This window comes from Oryctolagus cuniculus, chromosome 10 (genome assembly GCF_964237555.1).
Source record: "Oryctolagus cuniculus chromosome 10, mOryCun1.1, whole genome shotgun sequence".
NCBI classification, from domain to species: Eukaryota; Metazoa; Chordata; class Mammalia; order Lagomorpha; family Leporidae; genus Oryctolagus; species Oryctolagus cuniculus.
This window is the reverse complement of record NC_091441.1, coordinates 116,637,835-116,654,756: the sequence shown is the minus strand read 5'-3', so window position 1 is coordinate 116,654,756 and position 16,922 is coordinate 116,637,835. Positions and strand designations below refer to the sequence as shown.

The window sequence follows — 16,922 nt, the reverse complement described above, 5'->3', positions numbered from 1 at the left end:
GCTGGCTGGGATCGTGTGTGGGTCACGGGACGTGGGGAGCTGTAGGCTGGCTGGGATCGCGTGTGGGTCACGGGACGTGGGGAGCTGTAGGCTGGCTGGGTTTCCAGCTTGTCCCAGGAAGAAAATGGAGAGTGTCTATCTAAGAGTTCATGGAAAATGGAAGTGAAAAAGTTTACTTTGGTACAGAAATTGTTTGAAATCCATGCATATGATAGGGTCTTCAAAAAGATCAAGAAAAATGCATTTTATGAAAAAGCTGTATGGGTTTCTAAATTTTGTTGTACCAGAATACACTTATCATTTGCTTTTCTTTTCCACAAATTTTTTTAAAGATTTATTTATTTATTTGAAAGTCAGAGTTACACAGAGAGAGGAGAGGCAGAGAGAGAGAGAGGTCTTCCATCTGATGGTTCACTCCCCAGATGGCCGCCAACGGCCAGAGCTGTGCCAATCTGAAGCCAGAAGCTTCTTCTGGGTCTCCCACGTGAGTGCAGGGGCCCAGGCATTTGGGCTGTCTTCTACTGCTTTCCCAGGCCTTAGCAGAGAGCTGGATTGGAAGTGGAGCAGCTAGGTCTTGAACCCATGCCTATATGTGATGCCAGCACTGCAGGCCAGGGCATTAAGCCACTGTGCCACAGCGCCAGCCCCAATATATTTCTTTTTTAAGAGCAAGAGAGAGAGAGCAAGAGAGAGGGAGCCAATAAAACTTGCATCCACTGGCTCACTCCCCAAGTGCCTGCAAGGATGGGAACTTAATCTAGGCCTCCCACGAGGGTGCAGGAACCAAGTTCCTGAGTCATCACCCTGACCTCCCAGGATCTGCCTTAGCGGGAAGCTGTCTGGAGTCAGGAGCCAGAACTGGGAATCGAACCCGGGCACTGCAGTGTGAAGTATGGTCCTCCTCCCTGGCGTCTGCACCACTGGGCCGGACACTTGCTCCTCCAGCAGCTCCGAGGTCCAGGCAGCGTCAGAAGTGCTTCGGGCAGATGTGGCTGAAGTCGGGGCTTGTGCCCTATGACCTAAAGTTTTGGGGGTGCCTCCGCCTGCTTTGTCTCTTGCTTTTGGCTTCTCTCTGGTCTCAGCAGACCAGGCTCGCTGCACTGGCTTGAGCTGGACAGCCGGGGCAGCCTCCCCCAGGGTGTTGAGGGCCAGGTTCGTTCCTTCTGTCACTCGGCCACTTGGCTTCTGCACAGGTCTCAGATGTGCCGAGTCAGCAAGAAGGCAAAGAGGGACGAAGGGCCGGGTGGGGGATCCCTTTTCTTTAAAGACATGGCCAGGAAGTTGGCACGTCTGATCACGCCTGGGTGCAAGGGAGCCTGGGAGAGGGGTACCGCTGGGAGGGTAAGCACTAACCGGAGCTTGGATCCCGCGAGGAGACGAGGGAATCGGCATCAGGGAGCACCTGCCCGGGCCTGCCCCCGTCCTCCCCTCTGGCCGCCCAAGTGTCCACGTGCATGGAACATGGCTTTCCCCAAGGGAGACAGGCCCGCGTCCTCGTCCGGGACGGCCTGTAGCTCAGGGCCCCGGGTCCGGGAGGGGTGCGTTTTCCTCCATACTCTCTCGGGCCCCTGTGAGCCCGTCCGTCTCAACCAAAGAGAAGTTGCCGGTGCCCCCTCCACCTGCACACCCAGGCTCAGCGGAGGAATGGGGACCGGAAGCCACAGTGAAAACGCCCGTTTGAGGCGAGAAGCAGGGGTCGCCAGTGCCGGGCCGCAGTCAGAGCAGGGATCGCAAAGGCCCTTCTGTGCTGGGAAGCGGCTCCTAGCTCGGCCCCTGTGCAGCCCCTGGTCCTTCTCTGCGGTTCTGAGACCACGCTACGCCAGTGTCACCTGGGAGCTGGTTGGAAATGCAGACGATGGGGCTCCCACCCCGGCTGCTCTCCTAGCGCCCCAAGGTTTAAGCCCCCCCCCCCCCCCCCCCGCTGGTTCTCTGTGATTTCCGACTGTGTTGGGGCAGGGCGTGAGCTTCCTTGTTCTTTCGCCTTCGTGACCTCGTCGGAATTGGAGTCAGAGCCTGGCCTGCCCTACGCTCCGTGGCTCTCCCAGCCCACTTCCTGCTGTGGGTTTGAGAAAGGAGGGGAGCCGTAGGGGCCAAACAATCACAAGCTTTTCCCAGCCCAGGCCTGCGGTCTCTTTGGTGAGACGATTCTCACAAACTGCGCGCTTCCGGGCTCCTGGCCTCTGATCAGCGCCGTGTCCTGGCTGTCAGTCCTGAGCGCTGGCACCTCCGCTCGCCGGGCCTCCCCTCCCCGTTGCCCGTGCTCCGGGGCGCCCCTGAAGCCACCGAGACAGGAAGCGGGGTGGCAGGTGTCAAAGGACAGCGCAGCAGCCGTGGACGGACTTCAGGTCTTCTGAGCTGTTGGAGATTCCAGAGTCGGACATAAGTCCATCCCGTAACACAGAGCCGGTGTTCCTGCGGGGGCCGAGGAGGGGGCTTGTTCCCGAGAGGGGAGGGGGAGCAGGATCAGCTCTCCTAGTGGTCATCTCCCAGTGGCTCCTGGGACTGGAGCCAGCACAGCAGGACCACCAGGGAGCGGATTTGGGTGAGGATCCAGGCGGAGGCACCTGGCTGTCTGGGGGGTTTGCCTGGCCCCTCTGATCCTGCTTTCTCCCACGTCCACAGAAACGGCTTGGGTTCAGCTCAGTGACTGGAACCGTGGGGTCAGTGCCTCTGTTTTTATTTTTCTTTTCATCCTATTTGAAAGAGAGATGCAGAGACAAGAAGATAGGCAGGGAGGGAGGGAGGGAGGGGGGAGGGGGGAGGAAGAGAGAGAGAGAGAGAGAGAGAGAGAGAAAGAAAGAAAATCTTCCATTTGCTGGTTCACTCCCCAGATGGCCAGGGCTGGATCAGGCCAAAGCCAGGAGCAGGAACTCTGCCTAGGTCTCCCCCTGGGTGGAAGGAACCCTGTGAGTTACCACTCCGGGGATGGAGGCCCTGGCTGTCCGCCCAGGTCTCCCCTGCTCTGGGGATGAGCACCCTGGCTGGGCTCTGAGAGACCCCCGAGCTTTGTCCAGGTTTTTGTCCTCCTGCGTGTGAGAATACCCACAGGAGACACAGGGAGACGTGAACAGAAGAGTCAGATTTATTGAAAGGCAGAAAGATAGTGCACGCTCAGACGTGAGTGTCGGGACGTCAAGGGAGAGAATCCCACCCACGCAGGCTGGGGGCATCTTCTCAGAGGATGGGGTGCTGCTTACGGCAGGGCCTGACTGCAAATCCAAAGAGGAGGGGCTGGCGCTGTGGCATGGTGGGTCAAGCCTCTGCCTGCAGTCCCAGCGTCCCATACAGGCTCCTGCTCAAGTCCCAGCTGCTCCTCTTCCGATGCAGCTCTCTGCTGTGGCCTGGGAAGGCAGTGGAGGATGGCCCAAGCCCTTGGGCACCCACATGGGAGACCTGGAAGAAGCTCCTGGCTCCTGGCTTCAGGTTGGCCCAGCTTCAGCTGTTGTGGCCATTTGGGGAGTGAACCAGCGGATGGAAGACCTCTCTCTGTGCTCTCCCTCTCTCTCTCTCTGTGACTCTGCCTCTCAAATAAATAAATATTTTATAAAAAAAAATCCAAAAGAGACAGGACTGGGGATGGGACACCCCAGTTGCACACCTTGTGGTCTCCAGGTAGGTGTCATGGTGCCTGGAGCCTGGTGGCAAGTGAGGCTTAGTAGCATTGTGGTGCAGCAGGTTTGGCTGCCGCTTGCAAGCTGGCATCTCACATGGGTGCCTGTTCAAGTCTGGCTGCTCCTCTGCCGATCCAGCTCCCTGCTGATGTGCCCGGGAAAGCGGCGGAAGATGACCAAGTACTTGGGCCCCTGTCACCACATTCCAGACTGCTGGCTTCTGCCTGGCCCACCCCAGACGTTGTGGCCATTTGGGGGGTGAACCAGTGAATGGAAGATACCTCTCTCTCTCTCTAGCTCTCTCTCTCTCTCTCTCGCTCTCACTCTCACTGTTGCTCTGTCTCTCTTACTAGCCCTGTAAGTCTGCCTTTCAAGTAAATAAATAAACCTTTTTTAAAAAAAAAGGTAGAAAAATGAATGGGTGTGGCGTCGTCATCCCAGCTGAGTCAGCTTGTAAAGTGACGGGATTGGGTGGTGCACGCGGCTTGGGTGTTGGTTCGTCGGGATTGGGCGGTGCACGCGGCTTGGGTGTTGGTTCGTCCTCAGCTCCTCCCGTCCCGATTCCCTGCCCTGCCCATGTCACCTGCTGCCTCTCAGGGCACGCATTAGCAGGAAGCTGGAGTTGGACTCTGATCTGGGACTTGAACCCAGGCGCTCTGGAGTGGGATGCAGGCGTCGCAGGCAGTGACTTGACTGCTGTGCCAAATCCTGCCCCGGGGTGGCTTTTAGCCGGGTCTGCCTCTGCCGTGGCCGTGGCAGGGGCCTGCAGGAGTTCTATCAGCAGGTGCGAGAGCCAGCATTTCCCAGCTGGGGCTCTCTTCCTGGGCACCCACTTTTTTATTTATTATTAATTATTGCATTGGTTTGGCTGTTATAAAAAGGCCAACATAGCTGCCGCTTAAACTAGAAAGTTCTTACGCTTCGTTGTGTGGGTGCCATCGAAGCTGACCGGTGGAGCCACGGTGTCGGCATTCCGGCTGCTCCTCTCCTTATTCTGCTGTCCTTGACATGGACTTGGGACTTGGCCTTGCTGCTGACCCGATGCCATGCTCACCCCACAGCCAGCACGAGGGAGGCCCTTTCCTTTCAGGTGTGGGGTCCACAGGAAGTACTTAATATTGATGTGACTGCGTTTCCTGGTTCCCTTGCCCCCAGGGAGCTTGTCACATTCCCTGAGCCTTCAGGCTCCGGCCAGGAGAGGAACGGTGCCTCCCCGAGGTGGGGCAGCCCTGTGAGCACAGTGGGGACAGAGGTGGGGAGCAGTGGTTCCTACGCCGTGCGCCTCAGAAGAGGTCCTGCCAGCGAGGGTCCGGGGGTGACGCTGCACTTGGGGAGCCCTGCAGGCTTTGTCACCACCCCTGCCTTTGCGGGTCTCAAAGCCCCCAGCACACCAAGGCTCTGGTAAGTCCCACGGCAAAGAAGCCCATTGAAGTCGCTGATCACTGTATTTGGCTGTGGGACTGCTTCTCGCTTCACACTTTGTAATAAATATGCCCATGCAAGCGGCACACTTTGTGAGTCTCCGCTCTGAGGACCCAGTGACCTGGTGCAGTCTCAGGAGCTCCAGGACCGAGAGCCAGGGTCCAGGGCAGAGCTGCTGTGGTGAGGCCTGCGATGCTGTGGCAGGGTCTAAAGACGAGGGTCCTCCTAGGTGGGGCCTGCCTGACCCCCAGGCTGGCACCTGGGCTTGAGGGACAGCATTTGAGGCAGACTTCTGTGTTGGGCTGTGGCTTCCAGTGGAGAGAGGATGGGCCCTGCTCACTGCTGGGCTCCAGGGCTGAGAGCTGGCCTGGGAGCTGAGCCCCAGGTGGTGGGGTGGATGGCTCCAGCTAGGAAGTGGGGGTTGGGAACCAGGAATCCCTGACCCGTGAGGTGGTATTCTCCCAGGTCCCTCGCACAGGAAGTTAGAGATGCAGCAGCTGGATAGGAGAATTAATAATGAAGTAGCAAAGTATTTAGCAAGCACCTGCTGTGTGCCAGGGGGGAAAACACAAGCACCCAGGCCCCTAGGGGCTTGCAGTCCAGGGGGGAGACAAATGTTAATGCACATGGCCACCTGCAGGGTGTGCTCCAAGGACAGTGCAGGGGCTGGGCAGGACAAGGAATGGGAGGGTTTGATCTCCTGGGAGGGCATCCCTGAGCCCCAGCCAAGAGAGGAACCACACAGACAGTTCTGTGCAGAGGGACCAGCATGTGCACAGGCCCTGTGGTGGAGAGGGTGTGTTTGAGGACCAGAGAGAGACCGTGGAAGCCTCAGCCAGTGGACAGCAGTGTGACGGAGGCAGGGGCGGGGCAGGGTCGGTCGCCGTGCGGTCAGAGTTTGCTCTTGAACTCTGAGACGAGCAGTCCACTTTCTGCTGTGCCAGTTTTCTGCTTTCCTCAAGCCTTTCTCTCTCTGTGAAACCAGCCCAGCGTTCTGTTGGAGCTCTCAGTTGCCCAGGGGAAGAAAGTTGTTTTTTTCAGCGGGGACTAAAGGGAAGTGGTTGGAGGACCTCTCGCTGGGGAGTTCCCCCTTCTGCGAATGGTGGGGGCAGGGCTGCGAGGCCCCAGGTGTCAGCTCCTGGACTGAAGGGACCTGGAAAGTGGCCAGGCTCTGTCTTCCGGTCTGTCGCTCCCACCTCCCTGGGAATTGTTAGGTTTTGCAATTTTCTCGCAGACTGTTTTCGCTTGTGCAACCCTGGCTGTTTATAGCTTTGGCGTTGGCATCTCCACCGTGGTCATTTCCTTCCTGGAAAACTCCCCTCGCAGTGAGGAGATCCGCACTGCTGAAGCCAAACAGAAGGCAGCGGGCTCCGCCTCTCCCCCAGAGGTGCCGGGTGGAAAGATCCAGGCAGAGCTCCCTGGGAAGCTTCCCACAGCCTCACATCCCTGCCACCGGGAACTGTGCCCGGCAGCGCTGAGCCCCCGGGGCAGTCACAGCTACTGGAACCGCGGCCCGCAGCGGGGTGTGGGGGTGTAGGGGGGTGTTAGCCACAGGCGTCAGGCTGGCGTCCTTTGTCCTGATTCTTACTGTACCTGTTCCATCCGGAGGCTCAGTGACCAGCCGACCAACCGGCTTGGGTTCGCGTAGCTTGTGAGGAAGAGGGCCAGAGTGGGAGTTCCGGTGTGCCTGACCCCCGCCCCCTCCCCGCCACGTGGGCTGCACACGGGACAGCATTGGGTCTCACGTTCCTCCTCTGGAAAATGGCCACGGATGTCTCGCCATCACTGTGTTTCCGAACTGGGGCATGGCGAGGTGTTCCCCGTCACTGCCGTGTGCCGGGGACAGGGCTCTAGGAGCTCCCCTGGCAAAGAGCGGGGCTTGGACCGCTGGTGGTTTCTTGGGAATGACGTGGGGGAGAAACACGCTGTCCCGCCGAGGCTCCCCCGAGCTGCAGGCTCCGTGCTAGCCAGGGCGGGTCAGAGGCCACCACACTGACAGGTGGTCCCTGCTGTCTCGGCATTCACCACAGCCTGAGGGCTTCTCCGCCATAGACGTGGCCTCTGGAACGCGTGGCTTCCCAGGTCCCGGCGGCAGAGGAAGGGAGGGCTGGGAGCGGGGGGCAGAGGCCCACTTGCTGCTGATGGCGGGCTTCAGGAGGTGACACAGCATCTCCACTGAGGGCAGGAGAGTAGCCAGGATTCGCGCCAGCTCTCGCCTGGGATGCCGGCGTCACAGGTGTGGCTTAGCCACCGCGCTGGTATGGTGCTGGCCCCAGTTGCTTGCATCTCAAGTGACCGCATGTAGGTTCAGTGCCAGCCTCTGGCTCCTGACTCCGGCCGCCTGCTGAGGTAGACCCTGGGAGGTGACGGTGATGTCTCAAGTAACTGGGTCCCTGTTCCTGCCGTTGTGAACTCTTGGGAAGTGAACCAGTAAATGGGAGATCTCGCTCTCTCTCCTCTCTCTCTCTCTCTCTCTCTCTCTCTCTGTCACCTTGTCTCTCTGACTTTCAAATACATAAATAAAAGCGAGTAAAATGCAGTGGGCAGAGCGAGCCCTGTGACTCCCCCCAGTTGCAAGGGAGGCTGGGACAGGAGGGAGCGTTGGTTCTCGGTGAGCACCATCTCAGCTGCAGTTTCGTGTCTAGGATTTGTGCTGGGATCTGCCTCCCTGTGGCCTGCAGGGTCTCGCCCAGGGTCCCACGTAGCCTGATCTCCACCAGTTGCCCCGGTCAGCCTTCATCCGAGGAGGGGGACCAGACTTCCCTGCCTCCACACCTTGGAATGAGGCCGCAGCCTTGCTTCTTGTGGGCCTCTGCTGGAAGGCACCTCCTCCCAGAAGTACCCCCAGACTGCCCGGGGGGAGCAGGCCGATCAGGCTCTTCCTCCCCGAGCTTGCTTTCAGCACAGAACAGCTCCCAGTCAGAGCCCGCTTTCTGTCAGCAACATGTCGGTTTTGACGGAGGCTGGAATCCTCAGCCTGTGGCACAGTGCGTGAGGAAGAGTGAGCCACAGGAGCCCCGTGGCTTGTAGGTCCTCCACGGGGCTGGCCTTGGAGCTGGGAGTTCTGAGAGGGGCAGGTGTGCGCCGGGGCTGTGGCTGCCGGGGGCGGGGTGAGCCGAGAGAGAGCCGGCAGGGAAGCAGAGAGGCCGGAGAGCCGTGTGCGTCCCTGGTCAAGCCAGCGGGCACCACGCTGCTTCAGTTACGCTGAGTCACTGTGGTCTGTTCTGGAAGGATCCGTGAGTCAGCGTGCGAGTGAAAGCCCGGTGAGCACTGGGTCACTGTTGGCCCCATGGGCCCGAGGGGTGGGGGTTTCCAGAGTGTGCTCACCGTGGCAGAATCCGGCCGCGTGTGGGGTCCCTTCGCTCCCCGAGCGTGGCTCCCCTTTGCCTTGCATTGCATGTTCCCAGGCAGCCAAGGCCCAGCGTGCACATGCCCCCTGACCATTCTGGTTGGGGGAAGTGGGCATAAAAAAACAGAATTAAATAGACCAGCTGCTGTGGGTTTCCCTTCCTTGAAGTCGAGGACAAAGATAGCACCTGCACCTGCGTCCGCAGCTGCGAAGTAGGCCACGCACGCATGTGGGAAGGCACCTGGGGAAAGCCTGGCCTGAGTCAGCCTAGGCCGCTGAGCGCTGACTGCATCTCGGTGGCTCCCCGCTGGGTGGGGTGGGGGTGGGGGCCCTTGCCAGAGAGCCCACCGCAGGTGTGTGACTGAGCGCCCATCTGTGCCTTCTGCGGCCTGAGTGGTGCTGCTGCCCGGAGAGTGCTGGACGCCCTGCAAATACAAAGCAGAGAGGAGGAGAAACCATAGCCGTCACAGTGCTGGGAGCCTGACGGTTCCCTGAGAAGCCTCGCCCGTGCCGCTGTGCCCCTGTTGCCTGCGACTTCCCCTTCATGCTCTGAGTGAAGCCAGTGGTCCTTGGCCCCTCCTGGGGGAGCTTTCAGAAACTTCCAGACTTGTGTCAACCCCTAGTGCCCACAGGCCCCCAGTTCCCCCATGACTGGCATCTCAGCAGTGCGGAGAGCCCCAGATGCCAGCCCTCTGTGTGGCCGTGGGCACAGGCAGGGGCAGGTCGGTCCTCAGCTTTGTGCTCTGAGATGAGCACCAAGCTGCTGCCAGCGAGGGTCCGTTTCCACGGGAGCATCTGCCCACCAGGCTTCCCCAGAGAGCCTCGCCGGAGTCTCAGGGTCACTGTTGTCTGCACCTCTCAGGCTGGGAGGCTGGGGGACCAGGGTCATGGCACAGAGTGTGCCCTCGGGCCTGGCCAGCCGCGTCAGCCCCTGAGCCTGGGCCTGCAGTGGTGCTGGGAGGTGCAGGGCTCACAGAGGTTCCCGAGGGCTGAGATGCGTGCCCTCTGCCACGGCACACATGCGGCTGGGGATTGGAGAGGCTGGATCCGGTTCCCTGGGTGACGCACCCTCCAGGTTCTCTGCTCTGCAGGCTGTCCTGATCCTGCCGAGCTCACTTTCTGTGAATTTTAAAAAGCGGGAGGGTGGGTGAGTGGGGAACAGGTGTTGTCCTGGCAGCATGAAGCCGCAGGTGCTCAGGGCACGACCCTGTCTCGCGGACGTCTGGCCTCCTTTGCCTCCTCCGGCGTCTGTCTTTGTGGCCGGTGCTCTGGGTGGCCGCCTGCAGGGGTGGGCGAACTCCGGCTGTGTGTTGGCAAAGACCAGGCTGCCCGGGAGTGAGCACAGCGGAGTCACGTTTTCTCCATCTTTCGGTTTTGACCGTGGGAAAGAGGCAGGGAGCGGCCCGGCTTGCGCCTTCCCACTCAGCCTGCGGGCCAGCAGCTCCCGAGTGGAAGTGCAGATGTGTAACGTTTGCACGCATCCCTGACCATTTACGGTTACAGGATCTGAGAACCCAGGAAACCGAAACTTCTGCTAGGGCCCGCCGTGGGCTGGGTCAGCTGATGGCTGTGTGTGACTGGGGTCCTCCAAGTGTGGCGGGAGCCCGTGTCTGGGAGGGTGAGCCTCAGCCCCAGATGTGCAGGCGGGTCAGCCCCCACATGTGCACCACACATGTGCATGACCCACTGCGCCAGGCGTCAGCCACCGCTGGATTCCCCTTGGGACGAGGGCAGACCAAAGGCTGTGTGAGCCCCGTGGGAGGGGGCCGCTGATGTCGGTGTTCCTGCCAGATAGGTTTTTTTTTTTAAATGTGTTCCTTCAGCCAGTTTGTACAGAGTATTTTCTGTGTCTTTCTGTATTTTTAAAGGCTTGTTTTATTTTATTTGAAAGGCAGAGTGACAGAGAAAGAGGTCCTTCATCCATTGGGTCACTGCCCAAATGGCCACAACCGCTGGGACTGGGCCAGGAGCCAGGAACCCCATCTGGGGCTCCCACACCATTGGCAGGGCCCTCGCCCTTGAGCTGCCACGTGCTGCTTCCCAGGCCCATCAGTGGGGAGCTGGATTGGAAATGGAGTAGCTGGGACTAGAACTGGCACCCTGGTGAGGGTGTCCCAAGCGACGGCTTATCTTGCTGCACCATGGTGCCTGCCCCTGCTAAGATAGGCCCCTAGAGAAGGACAGAGATGAGGGAAAAGTCATCGGGAATGACGCCGAGTGAGGGCGGGCCTGCACTGTCTCCCTCAGCCCTTCTGCTGATGAGGAAACGCAGGCAGCCGCGGAGGCAGGGAGAGGGCTGGTGTGCCGGGGCCGTGGCAGCTCCAGGACCAGGGGGACCTTCTGGGGGCTCTCTCAGCCCGGGCAGTCCCTGCACTGGGGCCTGGCTCTGCAGGAGGTTGCTGGCAGGTCCCTTCTCCGGCCAGTGCCAGGAGGCGCTGTGGTGCAGCGGGTTAAAGCCCCAGCCTGCAGCGCCGTCATCCCATGTGGGCACCAGTGCGAGTCCTGGCTGCTCCACTTCTGATCCAGTTCCCTGCTAATGCTCCTGGGAAAGCAGCGGAGGATGGTCAAAGTCCTTGGGCCCCTGCACCCACGTGAGAGACTGGGAAGAAGCTCCTGGCTCCTGGCTTTGGATCGGCTCAGCTCCGGCCGTTGCAGCCATTTGGGGAGTGAACCAGCAGATGGAAGACCGCTATCTGTGTCTCTACCTCTCTCTGTAACTCAAATCTTTAAAAAAAAATGATTCAGAGTTATGTTAAATGAAAAAAACTAAGACTCCATCCCGCTTTGTTAACACTCAGTGTGTGGGTAGTTTATTAGATAACCAATATTTTATTTATTTATTTATTTTTTGTATAGGCAGAGTGGACAGTGAGAGAGACAGAGAGAAAGGTCTTCCTTTTGCCGTTGGTTCACCCTCCAATGGCCGCTGCGGCCGGTGCATCACGCTGATCCGATGGCAGGAGCCACGTGCTTCTCCTGGTCTCCCATGTGGGTGCAGGGCCCAAGGACTTGGGCCATCCTCCACTGCACTCCCGGGCCACAGCAGAGAGCTGGCCTGGAAGAGGGGCAACTGGGACAGAGTCCGGTGCCCTGACTGGGACTAGAACCTGGTGTGCCGGCGCTGCAAGGTGGAGGATTAGCTTCTTGAGCCACGGCGCCAGCCTTGAGCCACGGCACCGGCCCGATAACCAATATTTTAAAGGTGTTATAATAACCTTGACAAATGGCCGGCGCCGCTGCTCAATAGGCTGATCCTCCACCTAGCGGCGCCGGCACACCGGGTTCTAGTCCCAGTCAGGGCACCGGACTCTGTTCCAGTTGCCCCTCTTCCAGGCCAGCTCTCTGCTGTGGCCCGGGAGTGCAGTGGAGGATGGCCCAAGTCCTTGGGCCCTGCACCCACATGGGAGACCAGGAGAAGCACGTGGCTCCTGCCATCGGATCAGCGTGGTGCGGCGGCCATTGGAGGGTGAACCAACGGCAAAAGGAAGACCTTTTGTCTCTCTCTCTCTCTCACTGTCCACTCTGCCTGTAAAAAATAATAATAATAATAATAACCTTGACAAAGTCCCATGTTTTTGAACTGGTCAGTTTGCACATGATGTCATCAACGTTATTCAAGTACACACAGCGGGGAAGGCACGGGCTGGTTTCCAGGCCAGCCTGGACTCCAAGCACCTGAGCCCTGCCCGCTTGCATAAGATAGGTTTGTTTAAAAAGATTAAGATGCCAGTGACAGAGAGGAAATGCAACAAGGAGAAAGCCACCTGTGATCACTCCTATTCAGCCTTATTGTTATTTTTGTGTGTCCTGGGAGAATCAGAGGGCCATCCCTTTGTTCCTGCTTGTCCCCAGACTGGGCACCCAGAGGACACACCGAGGCTGGGTGTGGTGGTGAGTCAGCCGTGCAGCCCTAACCGGATAGGAAGGCACGGACCCAGCCCCAGGCTTCACTCTGCGATGAGTTATTTACATCACGAGCCTCCTGTCCATGGGTTCCACGTACACAGATTCAGTCAGCCAGATGGAAAGTAACTGGGAAAAAATTCCTTGTGTACTGAACTGTGTGCAGCCTTGTCACTGTTTTCTAAACAACGCAGTGTGTCAGCCCTTCACACTGTGTGCACTGCATTGGTATTAGAAGTCCTCTAGAGCTGTAGGTTCTTTTTGTTTTTAAAGATGTATTTATCAGTTTCAAAGGCAGAACGAGAGAGAGAGAGAGATCCTCTGTTGGTTCACTTCCTAAATGACCACAATAACCAGAGCTGGGCCAGGCTGGAGCCAAAGGGCAGGAGCTCTATCGGGGTTTACCACATGGGTGGCAGGGGCCCAAGTACTCCAGCCATTTCTGCTGCCTTGCTAGGTGCGCCAGCAGGGAGCTAGTTGAAAGCAGGACAGGCAGGACTTGAACTGGCGCTCCCATATGGGCTGCTGGCATCTGAAGTGGTGGTTGGACCTGCTGCGCCACAGCGCCAACCTGAGACGCAGCTTCTGTGCAGTTATTACGCTGTTTTATACGAGAGACGTGGACATCGCGGCGGCTGGTGTCTGTGGGCCTTCTGGAATCAGTTCTCCAAGGGTACTGAAGGCCAGCCATCTACTTGCAAATAAAATGCACACAGTTCTGCTACCTGCTAGAGATTGTTGTGAGAATTAAATAAAGTCTTCCCTCAATGCCGTGCAAATGTAGGTGTTACTGTTGTCCTCGCCCAGAGCACAGGTCTGGACAGCGAGGTCTAGTTCACCAGCAGGAATGAATACTGCTGGACACGCTGTCCCAGCCCCACCTGTGCTCTGCCCCGTGCGAGGATAAACAAATCAGCAGCCTTCACTGGGACTCAGTGCCCCATAGTTCGCTTGCTCAAGTGTGGGGCCTGGCACACAGGCTGTAGAATTTGGGTTTGCGCGGCCAGCACTGTGGCATAGCAGATAAAGCTGCCGCCTGCAATGCAGGCCTCCCATATGGGGACCGGTTCCGGACCCGGCTGCTCCACTTCCGGTCCAGCTCTCTGCTGTGGTCTGGGAAAGCAGTAGAAGATGGCCCAAGTCCTTGGGCTCCTGCACCCACATGGGAGACCCAGAAAAAGCTCCTGGCTCCTGGCTTTAGATTGGCGCAGCTCTGGCCATTGCAGCCAATTGGGGAGTGAAGCAGCAGATGGAAGATCTCTCTCTCTGAGTAACTCTGACTTTCAAATGAATAAATACATTTTTTTTTGACAGGCAGAGTGGACAGTGAGAGAAAGAGACAGAGTGAAAGGTCTTCCTTTTGCCGTTGGTTCACCCTCCAATGGCCGCCGCGGCCGGCGCACCGCGCTGATCCGATGGCAGGAGCCAGGAGCCAGGTGCTTTTCCTGGTCTCCCATGGGGTGCAGGGCCCAAGCACCTGGGCCATCCTCCACTGCACTCCCTGGCTACAGCAGAGAGCTGGCCTGGAAGAGGGGCAACCGGGACAGAGTCCAGTGCCCCGACCGGGACTAGAACCCGGTGTGCCAGCGCCACAAGGCGGAGGATTAGCCTAGTGAGCTGCGGCGCCGGCCTGTACACTGTTTTCTAAGCAAGGGAGCCCTCAAGGCTTGGCACTGGGGGCTGGCATTGTGGTGCAGCAGGTTAAGCCACAACCTGTGGCGCTGGCATCCCAAGGAGCGCCATGTTGAGCTCCAGCTGCTCCACTTCCAGTCCAGCGCCTTGCCACTGTGCCTGGGAAAGTGGCAGAAGGTGGTCAAGTCCTTGGGCCCCTGCATCCATGTGGGAGACCAGGCTGGAGGTCCAGGCTCCTGGCTTTGACGTGGCCCAGCCTGGGCCATTAAGGCCGCTTGGGGAGTCAACCAGCAGATGGAAGATCTTGCTCTCTTTGTCTTTCTCTCTCTCTCTCTCTCTCTCCCTCCCTCCCTCCCTCCCTCCCTCCCTCTCTCTCTCTCCCTCCCTCCCTCCGTCTCTCTAACCCTGCCTGCAAGGCTTCCTGCTGGAAGTGAAGGCTGTGTTTTGTGAGATGCTGCCTGGTGAGGGGTGTGGAGGGCTGCTCAGGCCTGTCGTGGAGGAGGGAGCTACTTCCCACTGCAGCTGTGGGAATCGGGGGAGCTGGGCGAGCGCACCCTCATGGCACGTGAGCGTCCCCAAACCTGTGTGCAGGGACGTGCGCACCCTGGAGAGGCAGGTGCCGCCTTCTGCCTGGGCTGCAGCCTCTGGCTGTGACCTTGGGCAAGCCGGTCAGCATGGAAGGCAGAGACGCTGAGGGTTTAAGGTCAGGGAAGCTGGGCCTGGGCCTGCTGTAGGCGGAGCTGCTGCTTTGGGATTCCCGTCTAGAAAATGGGTCCCTTGCGTGTGTTTCCCCAGCAGGTGGAAGGGAGGGTGGGAGTCAGCCAGAACATTCACGCCCAGGGGCCGGAGGGGAGCATGCAGGCAGCCTACACAGCCCTGTCCCCCGCCTGCCACAGCCCTGGGCGGGAGGCCGGGGGTGCTGTTCCTGTCACCTTCCTCGTATCTGGGGGGAAGGGGAGGGACAAGGGCTCAGAGGAATGATGACCTGCCTGTGAGGATCAGGAGCTGGACCATCACAGGGCACGGCCGTGTACAGCCCCCTCATTTCACAGATGGGGAGTTCGAGGCCCAGAGAGGGCAGAACTGGCCCGGCCCCCGTGAATCTGTGATGGAGCCGGGAGCAGCACCCCGGTCTCTGATGGCTGGACCGTCCCACCCCGTGGAATGACGGCCTTCTTCCCGCCTTGTTTTCAGGGAAACCGGCTCTGGAAACCGGATCGTCCAGCCCACCCTCCCTTGACCCTGTGCTGCCAGGAAGGCCCGAGACAAGCGCGGAAGAGGAGCAGCCCGTGGGGCCGGCCGGCCAGCCAAACACAGGTATTTTTAATTTAGCCTTTGCCTTAAAGCAAATTTATTTAAGGCGCTGCTTGTCTATCAGGATGTTCACTGTCACGAGGAAGAACAAAAAAATGGAAACAACGGGAAGTGGTGAAATTAGCGAGGATCGCAGCCTCAAGTCCCCTGCACGGTGATGGGGGTGTGTGTGCACGGGGGCAGGTTCATAGCCAGTGTGACAGAACGGCAAGGAGGTCAGCTAACGCAGGAATCCGTGCCACTTGTTACCATTTGCGTCAAAGAAAAAGACAGCAATTGAGGGCTTTCAGTGCCCAGGACTCCATTGTTTCCAAGGTATTGATTTAACACTCAGCTGACTATAGGGGTTAGATGCTGATCCTACTTCACGGATGAGGAAGCCGAAAGACACAGAGGTCCTCAAGCAGGCCCCCGTGCCCCTGGGCCCCTGTGGCTTCTGTCTGCAGGCTCTGGACTGGTGCCTGGCAGCCTCTGCCCCCCACAGGCCTCTGGCAGGGCCTGACCCTCGAGCTGTGCGGGGAGAGCTGGGGGCGCTGCCGGCTCTGCCGCCTTCACCTCCGTGAGTCTCAGGCCTGCTTCTCCGTCCTGTGTCACCAGAGCTGTAGAGGGAGAGCCGTCGCTCAAGTCACGGAGAAGGCAGTGGCTCCCAGCCATGGATGTGAGTGCCCGTGACTCGAACCAGCACACACCCCAGGTCCTTCAGGAAGCTTGTGGAAAATGGAATTAAAGATGAAGTTTACTTGGTCCAGAGAATTTTGAAGTCTATAAGTTGGGGGGGGGTCTTCAAAAAGTTCATGAGTGTGGCTGGCGCTGTGGCGTAGTGGGTAAAGCCGCTGCCTGCAGTGCCAGCATTCCGTATGGGCGCTGGTTCGAGTCTTGGCTGCTTCGCTTCCAATCCAGCTCTAAGCCATGGCCTGGGAAAGCCGTGGAAGATGGTCTAAGTCCTTGGGCCCCTGCACCCATGTGGGAGACCTGGTAGAAGCTCCAGGCTCCTGGCTTAGGATTGGTGCAGCTCCAGCCATTGCAGCCAATTAGGGAGTAAACCAGCAGGTGGATGATCTCTCTCTCTCTCTCTCTCTCTCTCTCTCTGCCTCTCTGTAGCTCTGCTTTAAAATAAATAAGTCTTAAAAAAAAAGTTCATGAAAAATGTGTTTGGAGAAAACAGTGCATGTCAAAATGTTTCTGTACCAGAATAAAGCCTTTTGGGGCCTGTCTTGTGGCATTGTGGGTAAAGCTGCAGCCTGCGATGCCAGCATCCCGGCTGTTCCACTTCTGATCCAGCTCCTTGCTGATGGTCTGGGAAAAGTAGCACAAGATGGCCCAGGTGCTTGGGCCCCTGCCGCCCACGTGGAGACCCAGATGAAGCTCCTGGCTTCTGGCTTTGGTCTGGCCCATTGCTGGTTGTTTTGGCCATCTGGGGAGTTAACAAGCAGATGAAATCTCTCTCTCTCTCTCTCTCTCTCTCTCTCTCTCTCTCTCTCTTTCTCTCTCTCTGACTTTCAAAATACATTAAAAAAAAAACAAAAACAAAAACAAAAAAAACCTAGGCCGGCGCCTCGGTTCACTAGGCTAATCCTCCGCCTGCGGCGCTGGCACCCCGGATTCTAGTCCCGGTTGGGGCGCCGGATTCTGTCCCGGTTGCCCCTCTTCCAGGCCAGCTCTCTGCTGTGGCCTGGGAGTGCAGTGGAGGA

The 16,922-nt window shown here is 58.5% G+C and overlaps 1 protein-coding gene across 3 annotated transcripts in view; it reads left to right on the top strand.

The window, feature by feature from the left end:
- Positions 1 to 16,922, top strand: part of IRAK2 (interleukin 1 receptor associated kinase 2) — a 60,054-nt gene that overhangs the window by 11,665 nt on the left and 31,467 nt on the right. For all 3 annotated transcript variants that reach the window (XM_008249928.4, XM_008249927.4, XM_017338407.3), the window contains one exon: positions 15,112 to 15,234. In XM_008249928.4, coding sequence (XP_008248150.3) covers positions 15,112 to 15,234 — 123 coding nt within the window. The remainder of the gene's footprint in view (positions 1 to 15,111; positions 15,235 to 16,922) is intronic.